The 21,344-nt window shown below is 44.7% G+C and overlaps 1 protein-coding gene across 1 annotated transcript in view; it reads left to right on the top strand.

Moving 5' to 3' along the window:
- The window catches only part of SEMA5B (semaphorin 5B), a 469,753-nt gene that overhangs the window by 219,676 nt on the left and 228,733 nt on the right, over positions 1 to 21,344 (top strand). Inside the window, exon 4 of the mRNA XM_068246215.1 lies at positions 21,287 to 21,344. This exon is cut by the window's right edge and continues 42 nt beyond it. Within this exon, the coding sequence (XP_068102316.1) occupies positions 21,287 to 21,344 (58 nt within the window). The remainder of the gene's footprint in view (positions 1 to 21,286) is intronic.

Raw genomic sequence — 21,344 nt, 5'->3', positions numbered from 1 at the left:
TCACAAGTTTATTTTCACTTCAGATTCCCATTAAGAAGGCATATTACACTAAGCATTGCTTTTTAGTAGGAGGGCTTTTTGGTCTCTTTTAGCCCTCTATATTTTCCTTGTGGTTTTGGGTAGCCCCGAGCTGCTTGGTTTCTGTGTAGCCCCCCATAGATGTGATTCAGAGGATATTGCCCACTCTGCCGGTCTCTGTCAGCTGTTTATGGCTCTGCTGTTAAAGGGGAACTTCAGCCTAAACAAACATACTGTCACTAAGTTACATTAGTTATGTTAATTAGAATAGATAGGTAATATATTTTTTTACCCACCCTGTTTTAAAAGAACAGGCAAATGTTTGTGATTCATGGGGGCTGCCATCTTTGTCATGGGGCAGCCATCTTTTTGGTTGAAAGGAGGTGACAAGGAGCAGGAGACACATTTCCAACTGTCCTGTGTCCCGATAACCCCTCCCAGCTGCACACGCTAGACTTCAAATGTCAAATTCAAAATGTAACAAAAAAAATTTGCACCAAAACAGCAGAATGAGAGCAACAACATCAGAAATCCCATCATGCTTTGCACAGCATCAGGGGAAAATGCCCGGGCAGTTTTCTTCTGTGCAGCTAAAAATGAGGCTTGGATTAGAGAAACAAAGTTCTGATGCCGTGAAACTGTTAAAGAAACACCAAGCCTTTTCAGTGCTGCTGAGTCGATTTTTAGTCCGGAGGTTCACTTTAATAATGTTTTTGTCACTGATACGGGGCACGTGATTATGATGCCGGGCTCGAGCCCTCCCCTGTCTTTATGTAGAGAATAACAAGAATACTAAAAGCCCCTTAACTGAAACCCTGCCCCTTATAGAGGCTATTGTGCCCAAACACTGCCCCTTATAGAGGCTATTGTACCCCTCATTACTTTTACAGCCCCCCATCTCCGGGCGTCGGCCTCCTGATGGCGGGACGCATTGTGATTTAGTTAATGAATTGCGCGGTTTTGTGTCCGATTGTTCCTCCTCCTGTTTCTGTTTCTTTTCTTCTTCTTTTACTTCAGCAGAAGAAAAAGTGAGGGGAAGAGAAGAGTTTGTAATTTCAGCACTTTCTGCCGTTCCCAAGGTGAACAGAATAATCTTTTAATGACCTTTTCAGGCGATGTTCCCCGGAGCCTGCGCTGAGCGTTGAAGGATCGGGCCGCGATCTCTCCCGGGATTCATCTTCACAACTGACCTTTGTGGGGAAAGGGCTGAGCTCCGTGTAATTACATTTCAAAGCGCAGCCTTAAAGGGGACGCCCGGCTGGCGACTCTCTCGCCGCGCTGCTGGTTCAGGCGACTCGCCCGCCGCAGATCAACTGTTTCCTCTGCCATTAAACGCATCAGTTCCCGAGGAGATTACAGTATGCAGATTTCACATTTCAATAGGGTGCCATAAAACCGTTTTGAGTTTCTAAGTGAGCGCATTGCTTCGCCCATCCACCTTGCAGCACCGGAGTCCCAGATTCATATCCCGCCCAGGACAATATCTGCAGAAAGATTGCCATGTTCTTTCCAGTTTTTTCCACCCACAACCCCTCCGATTAGCGCCAGACTGCGGCAGAGACAGAAGCGGCAGATAACGATATGGCGGCTTGTCTGTAAGGGCCTTTTCTACTAGCAATCGCAAACGCAAGCGATTGCGTTTTTTCATTAATTTTGTTATGCAATTGCGATTTTTCATTTGCAATTCATTATCCCTCTTATAATCGCTCCAGAAAGCGTTTGCGATTTAAAAAATTGAATCAATATAGTGGAAAATACTTCTCATGATATTTATGATAAAGTAGCAACCCTACCGATTTAAAAATCACTAGCGATTTGTGATTTTGCGATTCAGCTGTGCACTGGAAAAGGGCCCTAAGGCTCTGTGCAATGTTCCCATCAGATTGACAGGAAATTGCCCATCATTAGATCATTTTCAGCGTGTCTGGTCGGCTTCCAAATGAGAAAGGGATCGATTTCTTTTTCTGCAGTTCTGATCTCAAAATCTTCATTTCTCAACTGGAAGCAGATCGGACATGCAACGACAGATACTTTTTCATCGATCTCACAGGAAATTGTGCAGGACGTGTACCAGACATAAGACCCTGCAGAATTGTTAATGCCACATAAAGGAGTTATAATAATGTTCCTTTCTCTAAAGGACACCTGAAGTGACAGGGATATGGAGGCTGACCTAGTTATTTCCTTTTAAGCAATACCGGTTGCCTGGCAGCCCTGCTGATCCTCTGCCTCTGATACTTTTAACCACAGCCCCTGAACAAGCATGCAGCAGATCAGGAGTTTCTGACATTATTGTCAGATCTGACAAGATTAGCCACATGCTTGTTTCTGGTGTGACTCAGACATTACTGCAGCCAAACAGATCAGCAGGGCTGCCAGGAAACTGGTATTGTTTAACAAGAAATAAATAGGCAGCCTCCATATCCCTCTCACTTCAGTTGTCCATTAACTTCTTTTAAAGCCATTTTATAAAGTTTCTGACGTTTTTGAAACTTTTTGAACATCTAGCCTTGCCAATGTAAAACCAAAGCTACCTGCCGGCTATTAGCTCCACATAACTGGGAAGCCAGATTTCAGTTCTGCTTATTGATGGAAGTGCAGCGCAGACCGCTATCTGTATGCATGCAGGCTCTGCTTTCTGCTCAGTGATTGCACTTGACTGCTTCTCGCTACCCAGACTGATTGAAAACAACAGACTCTGATTGGCCTGTTAATTGATCTCATCTCTGCAGTTTGGTGGTGGAGATACTCAGTGGTGTTCCCTGTTACTCAAGTGATGCCACTTGAACGAGATTCTTCAGATCTCTGCATATGAGACGAAGGCAGAAAAAGACAAAACAAGTATTGTCGCCATGCTCCTGCCAGCCTAATAATGAGTATAGCAGGTATACGGAGGGGGGAACTCAGGGTGGCAGAGATCTCACCAATGCGTCCCTCAGAGATGGTGGAAAGCATGTTTGTCGCCTTAGCATCCAGGAGATCCGGAAGGCCGGCCCTTTCTGTAAAGTTCTCACAAACATTCTGTAGTTTGCATTTAAAGAGGACTTCAAGGCATTTTGCGTTATCCAGAAATAGTCGTCCCCGCCTGTCACGCCTGTCACACTCGCGCTCTCCATCTCGCGGTTCGGCCATTTTCTGACACGTTTAGGCGATGAGTTTGGCTTCAGCTTTCCGACATATTTTAATCATTGTGTCATTTTTTTTTCTGGCTTATAAACTGGCAGATAACGAGCGGAGTGTTTCTGATTAACTGACACTCGCCGCCCGTGACAGCAGATGTGCGAGGGTAACCCTCTCACTGCCGGGGGGAACGCTCTGCTGTTTAGAGGCAGGTATGTCGGAGCTCAGTGGGGCTCTGCTCTCAAAAACCTATGGATATAGTGAGATTTATTTTCTGATTTTCTTCCGTATGGTTGGATGATGGGTTTCCAGGAGAGAAAATCCACTACAGAAACTTCTTTATCTACTGCCTGGCTATGACTTCTACTGCTGATCTTACAACTAAGGCTATGTGCGCACTTAAAGGGAACTTAAACTTTCGTAAATAAAAAGCGTTTCACTTACCTGGGGCTTTTCCCAGCCCCCTACAGCCGTCCTGTGTCCGCGGCGTGCCAAGTCGATCCTTCGTTCCCCTGCTGCCGCTTAGTTTAGATTCTGCTGACTGATCAGTCGACGGTCCACTGCGCCTGAGCAGCCCTGGCCACACACATCCTCGTACGCGTTTACGTCGGGGAGAGCATCTTGTGCAGGTGCGGTTGGCGGGGGAGCAGAGGATCGTTGAGGACCAGCGCGGGCACAGGACGGCTGCGGGGAACTCAGAGAAGCCCCAGGTAAGTGAAACACTTTTTATTTACGACGGTTTAGGTTCCCTCTAACCCATCTCCTATATGATCCATCCTCATATCCGAGAGCAACACTATCATAATACTAGGTAGGGCCCCCCTTTATTAGGAACACTATCATAATACTGGGTAGAGCCTCCCTTTATTAGGAACACTATACTAATACTGGGCAGGGTCTCCCTTTATTAGGAACACTACTAATACTGGGTAGGGCCTCCCTTTATTAGGAACACTATACTAATACTGGGTAGGGCCCCCCTTTATTAGGAACACTATACTAATACTGGACAGGGCCTCCCTTTATTAGGAACACTATACTAATACTGGGCAGGGTCTCCCTTTATTGGGAACATTATACTAATACTGGGTCGGGCCTCCCTTTATTAGGAACACTATACTAATACTGGGCAGGGTCTCCCTTTATTAGGAACACTATACTAATTCTGGGCCGAGCCTCCCTTTATTATGAACACTATACTAATACTGGGTAGGGCCTCCCTTTATTAGGAACACTACTAATACTGGGCAGGGTCTCCCTTTATTAGGAACACTATACTAATACTGGGCAGGGTCTCCCTTTATTAGGAACACTATACTAATACTGGGCAGGGTCTCCCTTTATTAGGAACACTATACTAATACTGGGCAGGGTCTCCCTTTATTAGGAACACTATACTAATTCTGGGCCGAGCCTCCCTTTATTATGAACACTATACTAATACTGGGTAGGGCCTCCCTTTATTAGGAACACTACTAATACTGGGTAGGGCCTCCCTTTATTAGGAACACTATACTAATACTGGGTAGGGCCCCCCTTTATTAGGAACACTATACTAATACTGGACAGGGCCTCCCTTTATTAGGAACACTATAATAATACTGGACAGGGCCTCCCTTTATTGGGAACATTATACTAATACTGGGTCGGGCCTCCCTTTATTAGGGACACTATAATAATACTGGACAGGGCCTCCCTTTATTGGGAACATTATACTAATACTGGGTAGGGTCTCCCTTTATTAGGAACACTATACTGATACTGGGTAGGGCCTCCCTTTATTAGGAACACTATACTAATACTGGTTAGGGTTTCCCTTTATTAGGAACACTATACTAATACTGGGTAGAGCCTCCCTCTATTAGGAACACTATACTAATACTAGGCAGGACCCCCCCCCCCCCCCCCTTTATTAGGAACATTATCATAACACTGGGTAGAGCCTCCCTTTATTAGGAACACTATACTAATACTGGGCAGGGCCTCCCTTTATTAGGAACACTATACTAGTGCTGGGTAGAGCCTCCCTTTATTAGGAACATAATACTAGGCAGGGCCTCCCTTTATTAGGAACATAATACTAGGCAGGGCCTCCCTTTATTAGGAACATTATACTTATACTGGGTAGAGCCTCCCTTTATTAGGAACACTATACTAATACTGGGTAGGATCTCCCTGTATTAGGAACACTATACTAATACTGGGCAGGGCCTCCCTTTATTAGGAACATTCTACTTATACTGGGCAGGGTCTCCCTTTATTAGGAACATTCTACTTATACTGGGTAGGGCCTTCCTTTATTAGGAACACTATACTAATACTGGGTAGAGCCTCCCTTTATTAGGGAACACTATACTAATACTGGGTAGAGCCTCCCTTTATTAGGGAACACTATACTAATACTGGGCAGGGCCTCTATTTATTGGGAACACTATACTAATACTGGGCAGGGCCTCCCTTTATTAGGAACATTCTACTTATACTGGGCAGGGTCTCCCTTTATTAGGAACATTCTACCTTTACTGGGCAGGGCTTCCCTTTATTAGGAACACTATACTAATACTGGGCAGGGCTTCCCTTTATTAGGAACACTATACTAATACTGGGCAGGGCCTCCCTTTATTAGGAACACTATACTAATACTGGGCAGGGTCTCCCTTTATTAGGAACACTATACTAATACTGGGCAGAGTCTCCCTTTATTTGGAACACTATACTAATACTGGGTAGGGCCTCCCTTTATTAGGAACACTATACTAATACTGGGCAGGGCCTCCCTTTATTAGGAACACTATACTAATACTGGGCAGAGTCTCCCTTTATTTGGAACACTATACTAATACTGGGTAGGGCCTACCTTTATTAGGGAACACTATACTAATACTGGGCAGGGCCTCCCTTTATTAGGAACACTATAGTAATACTGGGTAGGGCCTCCCTTTATTAGGAACACTATACGAATACTGGGTAGGGTTTCCCTTTATTAGGAATACTATACTAATACTGGGTAGGACCTCCCTTTATTAGGAACACTATACTAATACTGGGCAGGGCCTCCCTTTATTAGGAACACTATACTAATACTGGGCAGGGCCTCCCTTTATTAGGAACACTATACTAATACTGGGCAGGGTCTCCCTTTATTAGGAACACGATACTAATACTGGGCAGGGTCTCTCTTTATTAGGAACACTATACTAATACTGGGTAGGGTCTCCCTTTATTAGGAACACTATACTAATACTAGGCAGGACCCCCCCCCCCTTTATTAGGAACTCTATCATAATACTGGGTAGGGCCTCCCTTTATTAGGAACACTATACTAATACTAGGTAGGGTCTCCCTTTATTAGGAACATTATACTAATACTGGGTAGAGCCTCCCTTTATTAGGAACACTATACTAGTGCTGGGCAGGGCCTCCCTTTATTAGGAACACTATACTAATACTAGGCAGGGCCTCCCTTTATTAGGAACACTATACTAATACTGGGCAGGGCCTCCCTTTATTAGGAACACTATACTAATACTGGGCGGGGTCTCCCTTTATTAGGAACACTAATATTTTAGATTTCGGATGAATTCTGATTGGCTGGAGGGGGAACTGCATATGAATTTCGCCTGCCCCGGTACCATCCCCATCCGGCACCATATAAGAGCCTCTCTGTGTGTTGGATTTTCCCTCCTTGCGACAGATCCGTACAGCCCGGTTCCTGCGCTCTCGCGTGGTCGTATGTTGGCGTTTCCTGTCACAATCTGTCACAACCCGTCATCTTCCCATATTGCTGTTATACCAGTGACAGCATGTAGATGGAGGAGCTTTTTATATGTGGACCCACCATTCCCATTATTATCTGCAGAAAACCTGAACGACGTGCGTATTCTACCGATCCGGAGGTCTCTGCATCCCCCCAGCCTGAAGAGAGAAGGGGGGAGGGGGCCATTATTTCCAATATTTTATGTAGAGCAAATGTGGTTCTCATTTATTGTAACGAACACGCAAGATAAAATAATATATTTAAGAGGAAAAGTTTTGGGAATCAGCTGCATTGAGGGAACTTTGCAGCAGTGATATCCCCTAGCTTGGCAGATGCTGCTCCGGAGCTATCTGGGATTGATTACATAGAGGCATGTGTTGATAAATTGCGATGTTATGGGATCGATACGTTATAGAATCGTATCTGTAGCGATTGTTTCCTCTCCATCTCCTGGCTATCCTATCAGACCTGATGAGCGTTCCTAATGCTTGGTACACATCATCCAATTTCCCATCAGATTGATGTCCTAAATCGATAATTTCCAACAGGTTCGATCTGAATTGCCAATCGTTATTCTGATCGATTTTGTATGGAAGTGATCAGAAAATAAATTGGACAGATGATCAGAAATCAGATCAGACCTGTCGAAAATTATCGATTTGACAGGAAATTGCATGGTGTATACCAGGAATAATATATAATAGCAAATATATCGGCGCCAATGGACAATGGAACCGCCGCTGAGAAGAACAATGTCCAAAAGTTCAGAAGTCAGGCATACATCAAAGGTCAGCGCAGGTTTAGAAAGTCATTGTTTGTAGGGAATGATAAATTGTTCACCACAATATATCCAATGCTCAGAGGTAGGTATCCGCCAAACATCAAAACAAGAAAAGGCTTACCAGCTCCCAACAACCCACATTATAAGGTTGTAAAATGGCTCAGGTCACAGATAACGTCCAGGGAACATCAGACGTCGTGAAGATCCAGTGGACATCCGTATGGAGGTAAAGTTTCAGGAATTTATATAGGAAAACAAAAACGACAATATCTAAGCATAACCCGTTTATTTAAATAAAATTTCTTTAAAAGGCAGTAGGTATAAAACCAATAACTCACATACAGGGTCCATAAACAGGGAACCCCGGAAGATTAGCGCGCATGTAATGGTCAATCGTAGATCAGTAGACAATGTTACCTTCCCGACCGGTTTCGCAGTCTTGCGTCATCAGGGGAGAGAAAACCTGATGATGCAAGACTGCGAAACCTGTTGGGAGCTGGTAAGCCTTTTCTTGTTTTGATGTTTGGCGGATACCTACCTCTGAGCATTTGATATATTGTGGTGAACAATTTACCATTCCCTACAGATAATGACTTTCTAAACCTGCGCTGACCTTTGATGTATACCAGGAATAAAGCTAGGTACACACGATGCAATTTCTGACAGATTTACTGTCAGTTCGTCTTTTTCCAACATGTCCGATCTGATTTCCGATCGATTTTCCATAGAAATTAATAGAAATCAAATCGGACATGCTGGAAATGTTCGATCTGACAGCAAATCTGTCAGATAATTACATCGTGTGAATCTGGCAAAAGGCCGGGGACCTGTAGAAGCAATTGCTTAGCAGTTTTGCTAGCATTTTGTGATTTCAGCAGCAATTCCTGGTGTTTTTAGTACCGATTTTATGCTAGTTCCAGCGATTGCAAAAGCGATTAAGATTAGCAATTTAAGTTTTCAGGTTCTGCAAGGGATTCTGGGTAAGCTGGTGGTTTTTGGGTAGTGCAAGTGCTGCATGTAAAATTGCTATGTATAGTTATTTGTTGCTCCAGCCTTATAATATTATTAGTAGCAGTTGTAATCTTTTTCTAATAGATTCTAGCCTGAAATCCATTAAATATTGATGTGCAACACTGGCAGCAATAGATCCCTCTCTTTATTATTAATATTATTAAGTATTTATATAGCGCTGACATGGTCTGCAGCGCAGTACAGAGTATATTGTCTTGTCACTTACTCACAATCTAATCCCTACCATAGTCATATGTCTGTGTATGTATCCTGTAATGTACGTATCCTAGTCTAGGGCCAATTTAGGGGAGAAGCCAATTAACTTATCTGTATGTTTTTGGGATGTTGGAGGAAACCGGAGTGCCTGGAGGAAACCCACACCGGCATGGATAGAACATACAAACTCCTTGCAGATAATGACGTGAGTCAGAGAAGTATCTTTGTCTTGAGCATGTCGGGAGAAAGTCTGCCAGTGTATGCCAGATTTTTTTTAATTATTACTATTTCATAACAAATATAATTGGAGGCAGTTTTCTAAGCATTGGCGGGAAGGCTGAGCTGGAGACCAGTGCCCGACACCCTGACAAATGTTGTGCCTCTATCCTCTGTTGCATTCTAATCATCATCTCTCCCATTGGTAGAACGGGCGTCATGTGACATCAGAGTCTTGTCACAACCTCTGCATGGATGGGATACACAGGCCCTTGTGTTGTGAATTGATTCACATGTTCCTGACTGTTAAAGGGAACCTAACATGAGGGACATGGAGAATGCCATATTAATTTCCTGTTAAACAATACCAGTTGCCTGGCTGTCCTGCAGTACTGTCTGAATAACACCAGGAACAAGCATGCAGTTAATCCCGTCACACTTCAGTCAGAGCACCTGATCTGCATGCTTGTTCAGGGTCTATGGCTAAAAGTATTAGAGGCAGAGGATCAGCAGGGCAGCCAGGTAACTGGTATTGTTTAAAAGGAAACAAATATGGCAGCCTCCATATACCTCTCACTTCCAGTGTGCTTTGAACACAGAGCAGTGGTCAATATTTTCCATTATAAATTAAAAAAAAAAAAAAAACGTAATATTCCTCCAGCCGCACCATGGCTGTATCCTCAGTCCAGTATAAATGGTAATTGCGCTTAGAGGCGGGGTTTCTCCATACTCTGCTGCTGCACAAACGTTTTGTTTTTTTAATCCTCGGAAGTTAATGGCAATAATGACAGTATTTGTATAGTGCCTTTCTCCTGTCAGACTCAAAGCGCTTGCGAGGCAGCCACTAGAGCGCACTCAGTAGGCAGTAGCAGTGTTAAGGAGACTTGCCCAAGAAACTCCTTACTGAATAGGTGCAGGCTTACTGAACAGGCAGAGCCGAGATTTGAACCCAGGTCTCCTGTGTCAGAGGCAGAGCCCTTAACCATTACACTAACCAGCCACTGCTGGATGGATTACTGTTGAGTAATTTGCGGTTAATGTTATTGTTGTAATCTGTGTAACGGTTACAGGAGCACATTGTGGTCCTGAAATAGGAATACGTTTATTTACTTCTTCGTATTTCCCCTGGGAACGTCCTGTAATGATCAGGAAAAGAGCTCACTTTGGAGCGAAGCGATGGAATAAAACCCCGCAAGCTTTTTCCCGATATATGTTTATTTATGAATTTCCTTTCATTTTCCTCTCGTTGATCTCCTCGACACGGCGGGATTTTCTCATAAATATTCCCTGTGGCCCTGACCCCTTCCCCCGACCTCCCCTCGCCCCATCCCCCGCCAACGCGCTCAGCTGCGTTCTCAGGCCGCAGTACCTGGATACGGGCGCTAATAATAAAATGGCCGCCTTCCCCCGCAGTCCAGTCAGACGTGCGGTTCTGTGTTCGCCCTGTCTTTGTGCTGTAGATCTGTTGTTCAATAGACGAGTGTTTTGCTCCCTCCGCCACCGCGGCCGCCATGTTTTCCTGTGTCAGGTGAAGGGTTAATGCGCTGACAGGATAACCGATGTATTTTTCTCAGCCTCCGGTGAGCCGTGGTGATTAATATCTCCGGATTCGCTCTGACATTTCGCCCCTCAGCTTCCCGGCATTGAACGGGTCAGTAATGTAAAGCTCATCATCTGCCGTACATCCCATCGATCAACGTCAGGCGCGGGGGGCGGAGACAGAGGATTCCTCACCTGGAACCGGATGATGACGGACGCCACAAGACTAACGCAGTCGTCTTTGTGAGGATAACGTTATCTGCGAGTAAAGTCGGTTATTTTTATAGGAATCTTTCAGAACAGCATTATAAATGACTTGTGCATGGAAAAGATTTCAAATAATTTAGGCGGCTTTGACAAGAAAGGGTTAATTTGGAGATACTCTGCATCCTCCTACTGCCAGCTCATTCCCCCAGTCTGATGCTTTCATGCTAGGCCTTGCACCCGCGTTAGATCATCAGGTCAGACAGAGAAAACTGCTTGCTGACGCTAAATAAGGCATTAAAAATATTTAACAAAAAATAAAGAAGTTTTTGTAGTTTTAACTCCTCCTCCTCAACACCCTCCACTTTTCTGCTTCACACCCCTCCCCCAACACAAGCCGCACCTGAAGACTTAAGGGGGCCATACAACTAGCAATTTTGCCCATCCAATTCGATAATTTTATCTAATGAGATGAAATTCTTTGCCGCAGCATGTCCTCTTGAGATTGATGACTTTAACAATTTAGGGCCGAAATCGCTCAGATGCATTGATCGGACATGGTAGAAAATCTGGGTCGAAACTGCTTTGATCAGGTACGTGGCGATAACGCTGTTTGATGTACCAAGGTATACCACAAACCCCTAACTGCTGTCCCAAGTGCAAAAGTGCAAAAAGTGTAAAATCTCTGAAAAAATTAAGTCCATACATTAAAGGTGACCACTAATGATCCAACTTCTAGCAAAAAAAATCAATCAGGCGATCAGATAATTCTGATCGATAGAAAAGTCGTTCACTACATCATCAACAAGCCAATCTTTGCTTCCTATCCATCACAACTAACAAGAAAATCCAAATTTTGGCCTGACGAAAATCCAATCGGGTGACTATTCTTATAATCATTTATAATCGATTGTACCCATCAACTGAGATTATTTACAACCAATCCAATCAGAATGTCTGATCGCTTGAATGATTTTTCGCTAGAAATTGGACTGTTAGGCCTAGTGCACACCGGAGCGTTTCCGCTGCGGTTTGCGTTCTGCTTGCGGGTGCGGATCCGCTAGGGTAATGTATTTCAATGGGCTGGTGCACACCAGAGCGGGAGGCGTTTTGCAGAAACGCATACTCCCGGGCTGCTGCAGATTTTGGATTGCGGATGCGTTTCTGCCTCAATGTTAAGTATAGGAAAAACGCAAACCGCTCTGAAAAACGGCACTTCAGAGCGGTTTGCCAGGCGTTTTTTGTTACAGTAGCTGTTCAGTAACAGCTTTACTGTAACAATACATGAAATCTACTACACCAAAACCGCTACACAAAACCGCAAAACGCTAGCTGAAACGCTGCAGAAAAATAAGAAAAAGCGTTTCAAAATCTGCTAGCATTTTGCGGATCTGCTAGCGGTTTTTGGTGTGCACCAGGCCTTTGTGGCCACCTTAAGAAATTGACAATCTATCACACACCATTCAATATTCAAAAAATAGATCAGAAAATCCACCACTCCCGATCTTCTTTTATCAATAAACCCCCCCAGGAAATTCAATCTGTTTTCTCAAACAAATCCAAAAAACGCTTTTAGTTATTCTTTACAACCGATAGTTTTTATTGAAATAACTTAAAATTGGATCATTTTATTGTATGGTGTGTGGACACCTTAAGTCTGACATATCGGTTTTGTTTTTGTACTTTCCTTGGAATCGATTACATGAGCGCAGACAGTACCAATAAATGGGGAGTGTAGAGTGAGGGGAGACGTTTATGGAGTCCTTGTTAAAGGAAACAGGAAGTGAGAGGGAAATGAAGGCTGACATGTTTTTAGTTCCTTTTAAACAGTGCCTGGTAGCCCTGCTGATGCTCTGCCTCTAATGCAGGGGTCTCAAACTCTCGGCCCGCGGGCCATTTGCGGCCCTCAATACAATATTTTGTGGCCTTTGCCGGCAAAAGCTTCCTTATAGTTCGCTTCAGTGCTCCCAAGTAATCCACCGCATCCCCGCCGCTAAACGAGGGCTGCAGAGCCCCCAAATCGCCCCGGGGTAATCCGCCGGCATTTCCTGGAAGGGGCAGAGCTTTCAGCTTCAGCTCTGCCCCTCCTGACGTCAATCGCCGCATGGATCGCGGCTCTCCCCGCCCCTCTCTGTGAAGGAACAGTGAGAGGGGCGGGCAGAGGCGGCGATGCGCCGCGGTTGTGAAATTCCTTATGCGGCCCAACCTCATCCTGACTTTGCCTCCTGCGGCCTCCCAGGTAAATTGAGTTTGAGACCCCTGCTCTAATACTTTCAGCCATAGCCCCTGAACAAGCATGCAGCAGATCAGGTGTTTCTGACATTATTGTCAGATCTGAGAAGATTAGCTGCATGCTTGTTTCTGGTGTTATTCAGACACTACTGACCAGACAACTCATATTGTTTAAAAGGAAATAAATATGGCAGCCTCCATAGGTCTGACACCTCGGGCTCCGTTGAAGGTGACCACACACCATACAATTTTTAGAATTTTTATTCAATTCAAGAATTACAATCAGGGTTTCTAAATGAGTGTAACATTTGAAAATTCTGAGCCATGTACCACACACTTGTAGTTCATTTTTCCCAAACTATGAAAGAATAATGATGGAAAACTCTTAGGTCTATACATTGAGAAATTGACAATCTTTTCGTACACCATTTCATTGTCATAAAAATTAATCTGAAAAATCCACCATTCCCAATCGACTGATCTAGAAAAAAAATTAGAAATCCAATCTCCCACTCTAATAAGACAAAATGCTTTAGATTTTTCTGTGCAACCAATCTTTTTTTATCGAATTGCTGTAAAATCGGATCATTGCATTGTATGGTGTGTGGCCCCCACACACAATACAATAAAATGATCCGATTTTACGGCAATTCGATAAAAACGATCGGATCTCCCGGAAAAATCGAAAGCTATTTTTTCATTCGACTGAAAGATCCGATCGAATTTCCCGTTTTTTCCGATTTTTATCTGTCCGGAATGCCAGATATTTTTCTTCAATTTCTCTAAAGATTGTATGGTGTGTGGTAGATTGTCAATTTATTAATATATACACCCTAGCAATTTTCTCAGAGTTTCCAATCATTTTTATCATAATTGAGGAAAAATTGAACATAGGTGTTTGGTACATTGGTCATATTTTTGAAATGTTACAATCAGTCAGTAAAATTGATTGCAATTCTTAAATTGAACAGATATTTAAAAAAATTGTATGGTGTGTGGGCCCCCCATAGGCTTGGCTCAGAGTTCCGCCGCCTTTCTTGTTGGGGTAGAATACAGGAAAGCTGCGTACAACGATGTCACAGCGCTCTGTGTCGGCATACACACCGTCTGACCGCAATGTCACCATAATCCGTGTAGGCAAATGGCATCAATTATTTATTTATTTATTTTAAACAAATTGTGTATATCTTAGGAAAATAAATGCAGTCGCTATAATAAAGTATTGACACCGAACAGGAAACCCACCCGAAGTGTGATGTGTAGAAAACGTAACGTGTTTTGAGCACTGTTTGCGGCTGCAGGTTGTGCTGTGTTTTTGTTACAAGTACATTTATCATTCTGAATTTCAGATTCCTCTGCCAATATATAGTATTTGCCCTTTGTAGGGGTGGAAGGGGATCAGAGAGAGAGGATTCTGGGAAATAGTTCAAACATAACTTACATTTCCCAGAAGGATTTGCACCACAATAGAACAGTTGGATTGATGTGCTGCATGGTTTTCTTGCATGTACGGTTACGCCATCTTACCTGTATAAGCAGATGCGAGTGGTATGACTGCAGTGTCGCTGTGTAGCATACCGGTATGGCGGACTCCAATTCCAGGCACCCTAACAGTGGCTTAGCATTAGTAAGGTACAGAGGTTGCGACCGCACCAGGGCCCTTGGGCCAGAGAGACCCACAAGGGGGCCCTCCCTCAAATGCAGTATTAGCTCTCTATTGGTCCTGTGCTCATAATAATCACTTCTATAGATACCTTGAACAGTGGTAATCAATAACAAGCTATTTCCCATCCCTTTCTTGCACCTCTGACACTGTAGTGGTCTTTGGCAGGTTTTGGTGCGCCGTATCAATTGTTATGTATAGAGTGCTTGGGGGGATGGGGGCATTGTAAAACTTGCACTGGGGCCCACAGCTCCTTAGCTACGCCACTGTACCCAAAATTGCTCTGACCCCACATCCCTGTGTCTGACACGCCCGGCTGAGAGGAGGAAACGGTTAATAGAGACAAGGATCTTTTATTGAGCTATACTGTTCCCTGCCAGGTATGTTTATGGCGACTCCCTGCGCTGTAATTCCTGAGAAATATTACGTTTAATCGCCGCACTGTTGGAACGCCGCGTCCCTTCCCTCCTAACGGCCTCCGGCTGGTGCTAGGCGGCGAGCGGCTCTTCTGCATGCTAAACTCACCGGCAGCAGCGGGCAGAGGAGATTGCCTCACATAGGCCTCATTCACTATACGTGTTGTGTTGCAGAAGGTGTGGAACGCACGACTCATCGCGGTCACAATACACGCAATACGCACGGGTTGTGTGGCCTTTTGACACCCATGCATTTTTTCTGGAGTAAAAGACGTTCATATCCTTATTATTTCATACTAGTAGACCAAAGCCAGTTCATATAACATGCTCTGGGGCTGTCTCACTACCCCTCTCCCCTTCCACCCCTGTGACCGCCGCATATCAGCGTGCATGCCTGCCCGCTCCCGCCTACGCACACGTCTGCCCGGCCTCCTGTCCCCATCTTCCTCCTGTCCCACCGGCTGTCCGTGCTGCACATGCTCAGTAGCGCTAACACACAGACACAGGGACAGGAGTACACAGGGACACTTGCCTATCATTATATAGGAATGTATGTAAACAAACAAACAAAATAAAAAAAAAACAGCATGAGCCCCCCCCCCCCCTTCTTTAACCCCTTGTCCCCTACACTGACTGGTGTTGTCCAGGACAACTGTGCCTATGAGAGTAGGGCTCTCCTGCCTGAAAATTATCAGCCCCTGACACGGACGGGGGGCTCATCCACCCCTCCAGTGCCCCAGATGAGATTGAGATAATTTCCCCTGTGCATGTTAGAGTAGGCCGGATGGAAGGGCCCCCTCCTTCTATAATTAAAATTACAGGAACTGCTGATATATAGCGATCCCGTAGCTGGAGCATTCTGCACTTGTGCAGTTAGTAAAAATGCGCAGTGGCTGCCACTGGCTGAGTCATCCAGCTTTAGGAGGGGGGCAGCAACTGAACGGGGCAGCGTGGGATGCCGGAAGGCCCGGATTTACATCACAGGAGCCTATAGGCACTGATGTTCTGGCACCTTAGACGTTGCCTTCCTTGAGCCTACAAACCCCCTCTGAACCGCACCACAAGTGTGCTGGCTGTCCCAGCTGTCACTCCTCCCTTTCTTACTTTGCGTGTCTCAGCTACAGGTGCCCCTTAGTATTAGGTAGCCTGTGGTACCCTCAGTATTAGGTTGCATAGGGAAGCAGGGAGGAAGGCACTCAGAGAGAGGAGTGAGCCGCCTTCCTATCATCAGGCGCCTGTAGGCACGAGCCTACAGTGCCTTATGGAAAATCTGGCCCTGGATGCCGGTGAGGGACCAGGAGCCTTCAGTCAGCTGGAGGAAGCTCCAGGTAAGTTACACTGGGCAGAAATATTTCACTTCAAGTCCCCTTTAATGTCACCCAGGATACAACATGTCTGATTCTTGTTCTGTCCTCACAGATCCGGTCACAGGCAGCTGCTCTGTGTCGCTCAGCGATGGGATTTATATCTTTCCCCCAGAAGTCGCCTGACCTGTAGCTACATAACTGGCCTTGCAGCAGCAGTGCTGGGATTTGTAGTCTCCCTGCGGCTTGTAAGGCTCCACCTCCTCATTCTTCAGCGCTGGATTTCCTGGAAGAGATCTGCTGGATTGGCAGCTCTTTGTCGTGTTATTAGTCGGGAATACGTTTGCGCGCAGTAATGAGACGCGGTGGGACGATGGTGGGGGGAGGGGGGGGGGACCCGTGCTATACGTGCCCATCAATTATCCGGCCAGGAAACTGGGCCCAGAGGGTATTCCCAGCATGCTATGTATTATATGTAATGTTCTATAGTGTGTGTCAGGCTTATATATACCACGCAGTCAGGTGACCCATAGCTGGTGCATTATACATTATCGCTCAGCAATGGGCGAAAGATTATCACCTTATAAGTATTAAAGAGGAACTGTACTGAAAATAACATAACGAATTAATGAAAATAATGAATTAAATTACTTTTTTTTTTTACAATATTCCTTTATAAATGATTTAGTCAGTGTTTGCCCCCTGTAAAATCTTTCCTCTCCCTGATTTACATAATTAAGTTTATCACAGGTGGCGACATCTGTACTGCTGTCAGGTGCAGCTCTGCAGAATGTTTGTCTCTGAGAATTCTGAAGCCAGGGAAAATAGTGCCTGGTCTCCCAGAATGCTCTGGGGATCTGCATAGCTAATCAGCCCAAGCTAAGCATCACCGGGAGGGCGGGGCTACATAACAATATACAGTACTATATAGATATAGGAAGTGTTTCCGATGCTGAAACCAGGAAAATTACTGTAAATGTGGGGATCCTGAATAATGTACTGCAATCTATTATGTCACTACAGGGCCTCTTTACTGCATTGTGCTATATGTCACTACAGGGCCTCTTTACTGCATGCTGCTATATGTCACTACAGGGCCTCTTTACTGCATTGTGCTATATGTCACTACAGGGCCTCTTTACTGTATTCTGCTATATGTCACTACAGGGCCTCTTTACTGCATTGTGCTATATGTCACTACAGGGCCTCTTTACTGCATTCTGCTATATGTCACTACAGGGCCTCTTTACTGCATTCTGCTATATGTCACTACAGGGCCTCTTTACTGCATTCTACTATATGTCACTACAGGGCCTTTTTACTGCATTCTGCTATATGTCACTGCAGGGCCTCTTTACTGCATTCTGCTACATGTCACTACAGGGCCTCTTTACTGCATTCTGCTATATGTCACTACAGGGCCTCTTTCCTGCATTCTGCTATGGGTCACTACAGGGCCTCTTTACTGCATTCTGCTATAAGTCACTACAGGGCCTCTTTACTGCATTCTGCTATATATCACTACAGGGCCTCTTTACTGCATTCTACTATATGTGACTACAGGGCCTCTTTACTGCATTCTACTATATGTCACTACAGGGCCTCTTTTCTGCATTCTGCAATATGTCACTACAGGGCCTCTTTACTGCATTCTACTGTAGGTCACTACAGGGCCTCTTTACTCCATTCTGCTATATGTCAGTACAGGGCCTCTTTACTGCATTCTGCTATGGGTCACTACAGGGCCTCTTTACTGCATTCTGCTATATGTCACTACAGGGCCTCTTTACTGCATTCTGCTATGGGTCACTACAGGGCATCTTTACTGCTTTCTACTATATGTCACTACAGGGCCTCTTTACTGCATTCTACTATATGTCACTACAGGGCCTCATTACTGCATTCTGCTATATGTCACTACAGGGCCTCTTTACTGCATTCTGCTATATGTCACTACAGGACCTCTTTACTGCATTCTGCTATATGTCACTACATGGCCTCATTACTGCATTCTGCTATATGTCACTACAGGGCCTCTTTACTGCATTCTGCTATATGTCACTACAGGGCCTCTTTACTGCATTCTGCTATATGTCACTACAGGGCCTCTTTACTGCATTCTACTATATGTCACTACAGGGCCTCTTTACTGCATTCTACTATATGTCACTACAGGGCCTCTTTACTGCATTCTGCTATATGTCACTACATGGCCTCATTACTGCATTCTGCTATATGTCACTACAGGGCCTCTTTACTGCATTCTGCTATATGTCACTGCAGGGGCCTCTTCACTGCATTCCACTATATGTCACTACAGGGCCTCTTTAAAGATTAGCATAGCCCAGCCCTCCTCTGTGGCGCTGTACATGGTAGGGTACATGCAGTGCAGCATGATAAAGATAAAACACACAAAATGAAAGCGACAGTAACTAATACAATATATGCCAAACAAAACCTACAGCGATTACAAGACACAATAGGGGATAGACCTGTGCCCTCACCAGCTTCCAATGTACGGCGGAAGGAGGAGCTTTGGTCCCCAGTGCAAGTTTTACACTGGGCCCCCAAGCATTCTGTTCATAACAATTTATATGACACAACAAAACCTGCCAAGGACATCCACAGTATGAGAGTAGTGATGGTCATGGTTTAGGAGAAGTCCTGGAGAAGCATGTGATTTGTTTGATCAGCTGATAGATTTGAAAAGCTCTGATTTGCTGTGATCACTTCCTGCTTTACCACATGATCATAACTAGCAAATTGGAGACTTGCATATCTATCACCTGACTAGACTGATCACATGCTTCTCAGTGACTTCTCCCAGACATGAGCATCACTAATCAGAGACTTACATATCTGTCACCTGACCACACTGACCACATGCTTCTCCATGACTTCTCCCAGACATGAGCATCACTAATCAGAGACTTACATATCTGTCACCTGACCACACTGATCACATGCTTCTCCATGACTTCTCCTAGACACGACCATCACTAATCAGAGACTTACATATCTATCACCTGACCACACTGATCACATGCTTCTCCATGACTTCTCCTAGACACGACCATCACTAATCAGAGACTTACATATCTATCACCTGACCACACTGATCACATGCTTCTCCATGACTTCTCCTAGATATGACCATCACTAATCAGAGACTTGCATATCCATCACCTGACCAAACTGATCACATGCTTCTCCATGACTTCTCCTAGACATGACCATCACTAATCAGAGAATTACATATCTATCACCTGACCACACTGATCACATGCTTCTCCATGACTTCTCCTAGACATGACCATCACTAATCAGAGACTTACATATCTATCACCTGACCAGACTGATCACATGCTTCTCAGTGACTTCTCCTAGACACGACCATCACTAATCAGAGAATTACATATCTATCACCTGACCACACTGATCACATGCTTCTCCATGACTTCTCCTAGACATGACCATCACTAATCTGAGACTTACATATCTATCACTTAACCATACCGATCACATGCTTCTCCATGACTTCTCCTACACACGACCATCACTAATCAGAGATTTACATATTTATCACCTGACCACACTGATCACATGCTTCTCCGTGACTTCTCCTAGACACAACCATCACTAATCAGACTTACATATCTATCACCTGACCAAGACTGATCACATGACTTCTCCTAGACAGGACCATCACTATATGAGAGGTGTAAGCAGATGAGGGGAACAGTTTGTTAATGATCACCACTATTTAAAGCATATAGAAGTGATGATGACCAGCATAGCACCGTTGAAGAGCTAATATGTGGTTGAGGGAGGGCCCCTACTGGGCACCTCTGGTCCAAGGGCCCTGGTGTGATTGCAACCTCTGCATTCCCTATTGCTACACCACTGGATATAAGAAATATGGCCTGGAATAAAGTCTAGTAAACACATTAGATGGTTCTCACCCAAGCCGGCCAGTCGTGGGCGACTCTGCTGAGGATCTAGCGAGTGTACAGCGGCCCTGATGCATTAGCAAAAGATCCTGCTGGCCAGATCACCTCCTCCCAGACAATTGTTCTCCTTCATTGCCCCTCCCACTAAAACGTGCGCTGCAAATGATTTCTATTAGAAGTTTTAATAAAATCAACATGTTGTACAATTGTTTTAGGCCTATTTATTGTAATACATATTAGTCTCTGCTTTACAAATTACAAAGTCTCTTGGTTATCCTAACAAGAAAGGCCAGCATGGCCTGGATGCAGCTGTAATAACAATGATACAGGCCAGAGATCTGGAGAGTTTACTATACCGAGCTGAGATGTTTCTGCATCTTATTGTGATCTTTCAGCTAGCTGGCTATACGTGAGATTTATAAAATATAATATTCTATAATAAATTTATAGAATGGCAAAGCAAATGTGTGTATATATATATATGAATATATTCTCTGCAGTTGTGTAGCTGAGTTTAGAGTTGACAGAGGTAGCTGAGCACTGAGGCAGCAGAGATGTGTCGGTTGTATCGGTGGGATTGTAGTCAGGATGGTAGTCGCACACCCTTGCCACACTGCACAGCCGAGGAAGGGGGGGGGGGGACTGCAGCCCTCCCTGCGCCCGTCTTGACGTTTCTCTGCACTCCAGGGCCTGGCGAGATAGCAGCTCATGTTGTCACAGATTGTCTCTGAGTGTTAGTAGTAGAGGGGGGCATTAATATGCTAGGATAACACTTCCTGTATGTGATAATTACAATGTCAGGCCCCCCGGGGGTGAGAAATACAAGCGATAATCTCATCGTTTCTCTCTCCTCTTGCAGAACTGAGGCCGTGGCTGTCCAATTTCACTTACGGAGATGTCCAAGATTTCTCGCAGCT

The sequence above is a fragment of the Hyperolius riggenbachi genome, chromosome 7, assembly GCF_040937935.1.
Source record: "Hyperolius riggenbachi isolate aHypRig1 chromosome 7, aHypRig1.pri, whole genome shotgun sequence".
Taxonomy (NCBI): Eukaryota; Metazoa; Chordata; class Amphibia; order Anura; family Hyperoliidae; genus Hyperolius; species Hyperolius riggenbachi.
The sequence above is the reverse complement of the archived record's forward strand: the minus strand, read 5'-3'. Positions and strand labels throughout refer to the sequence as shown.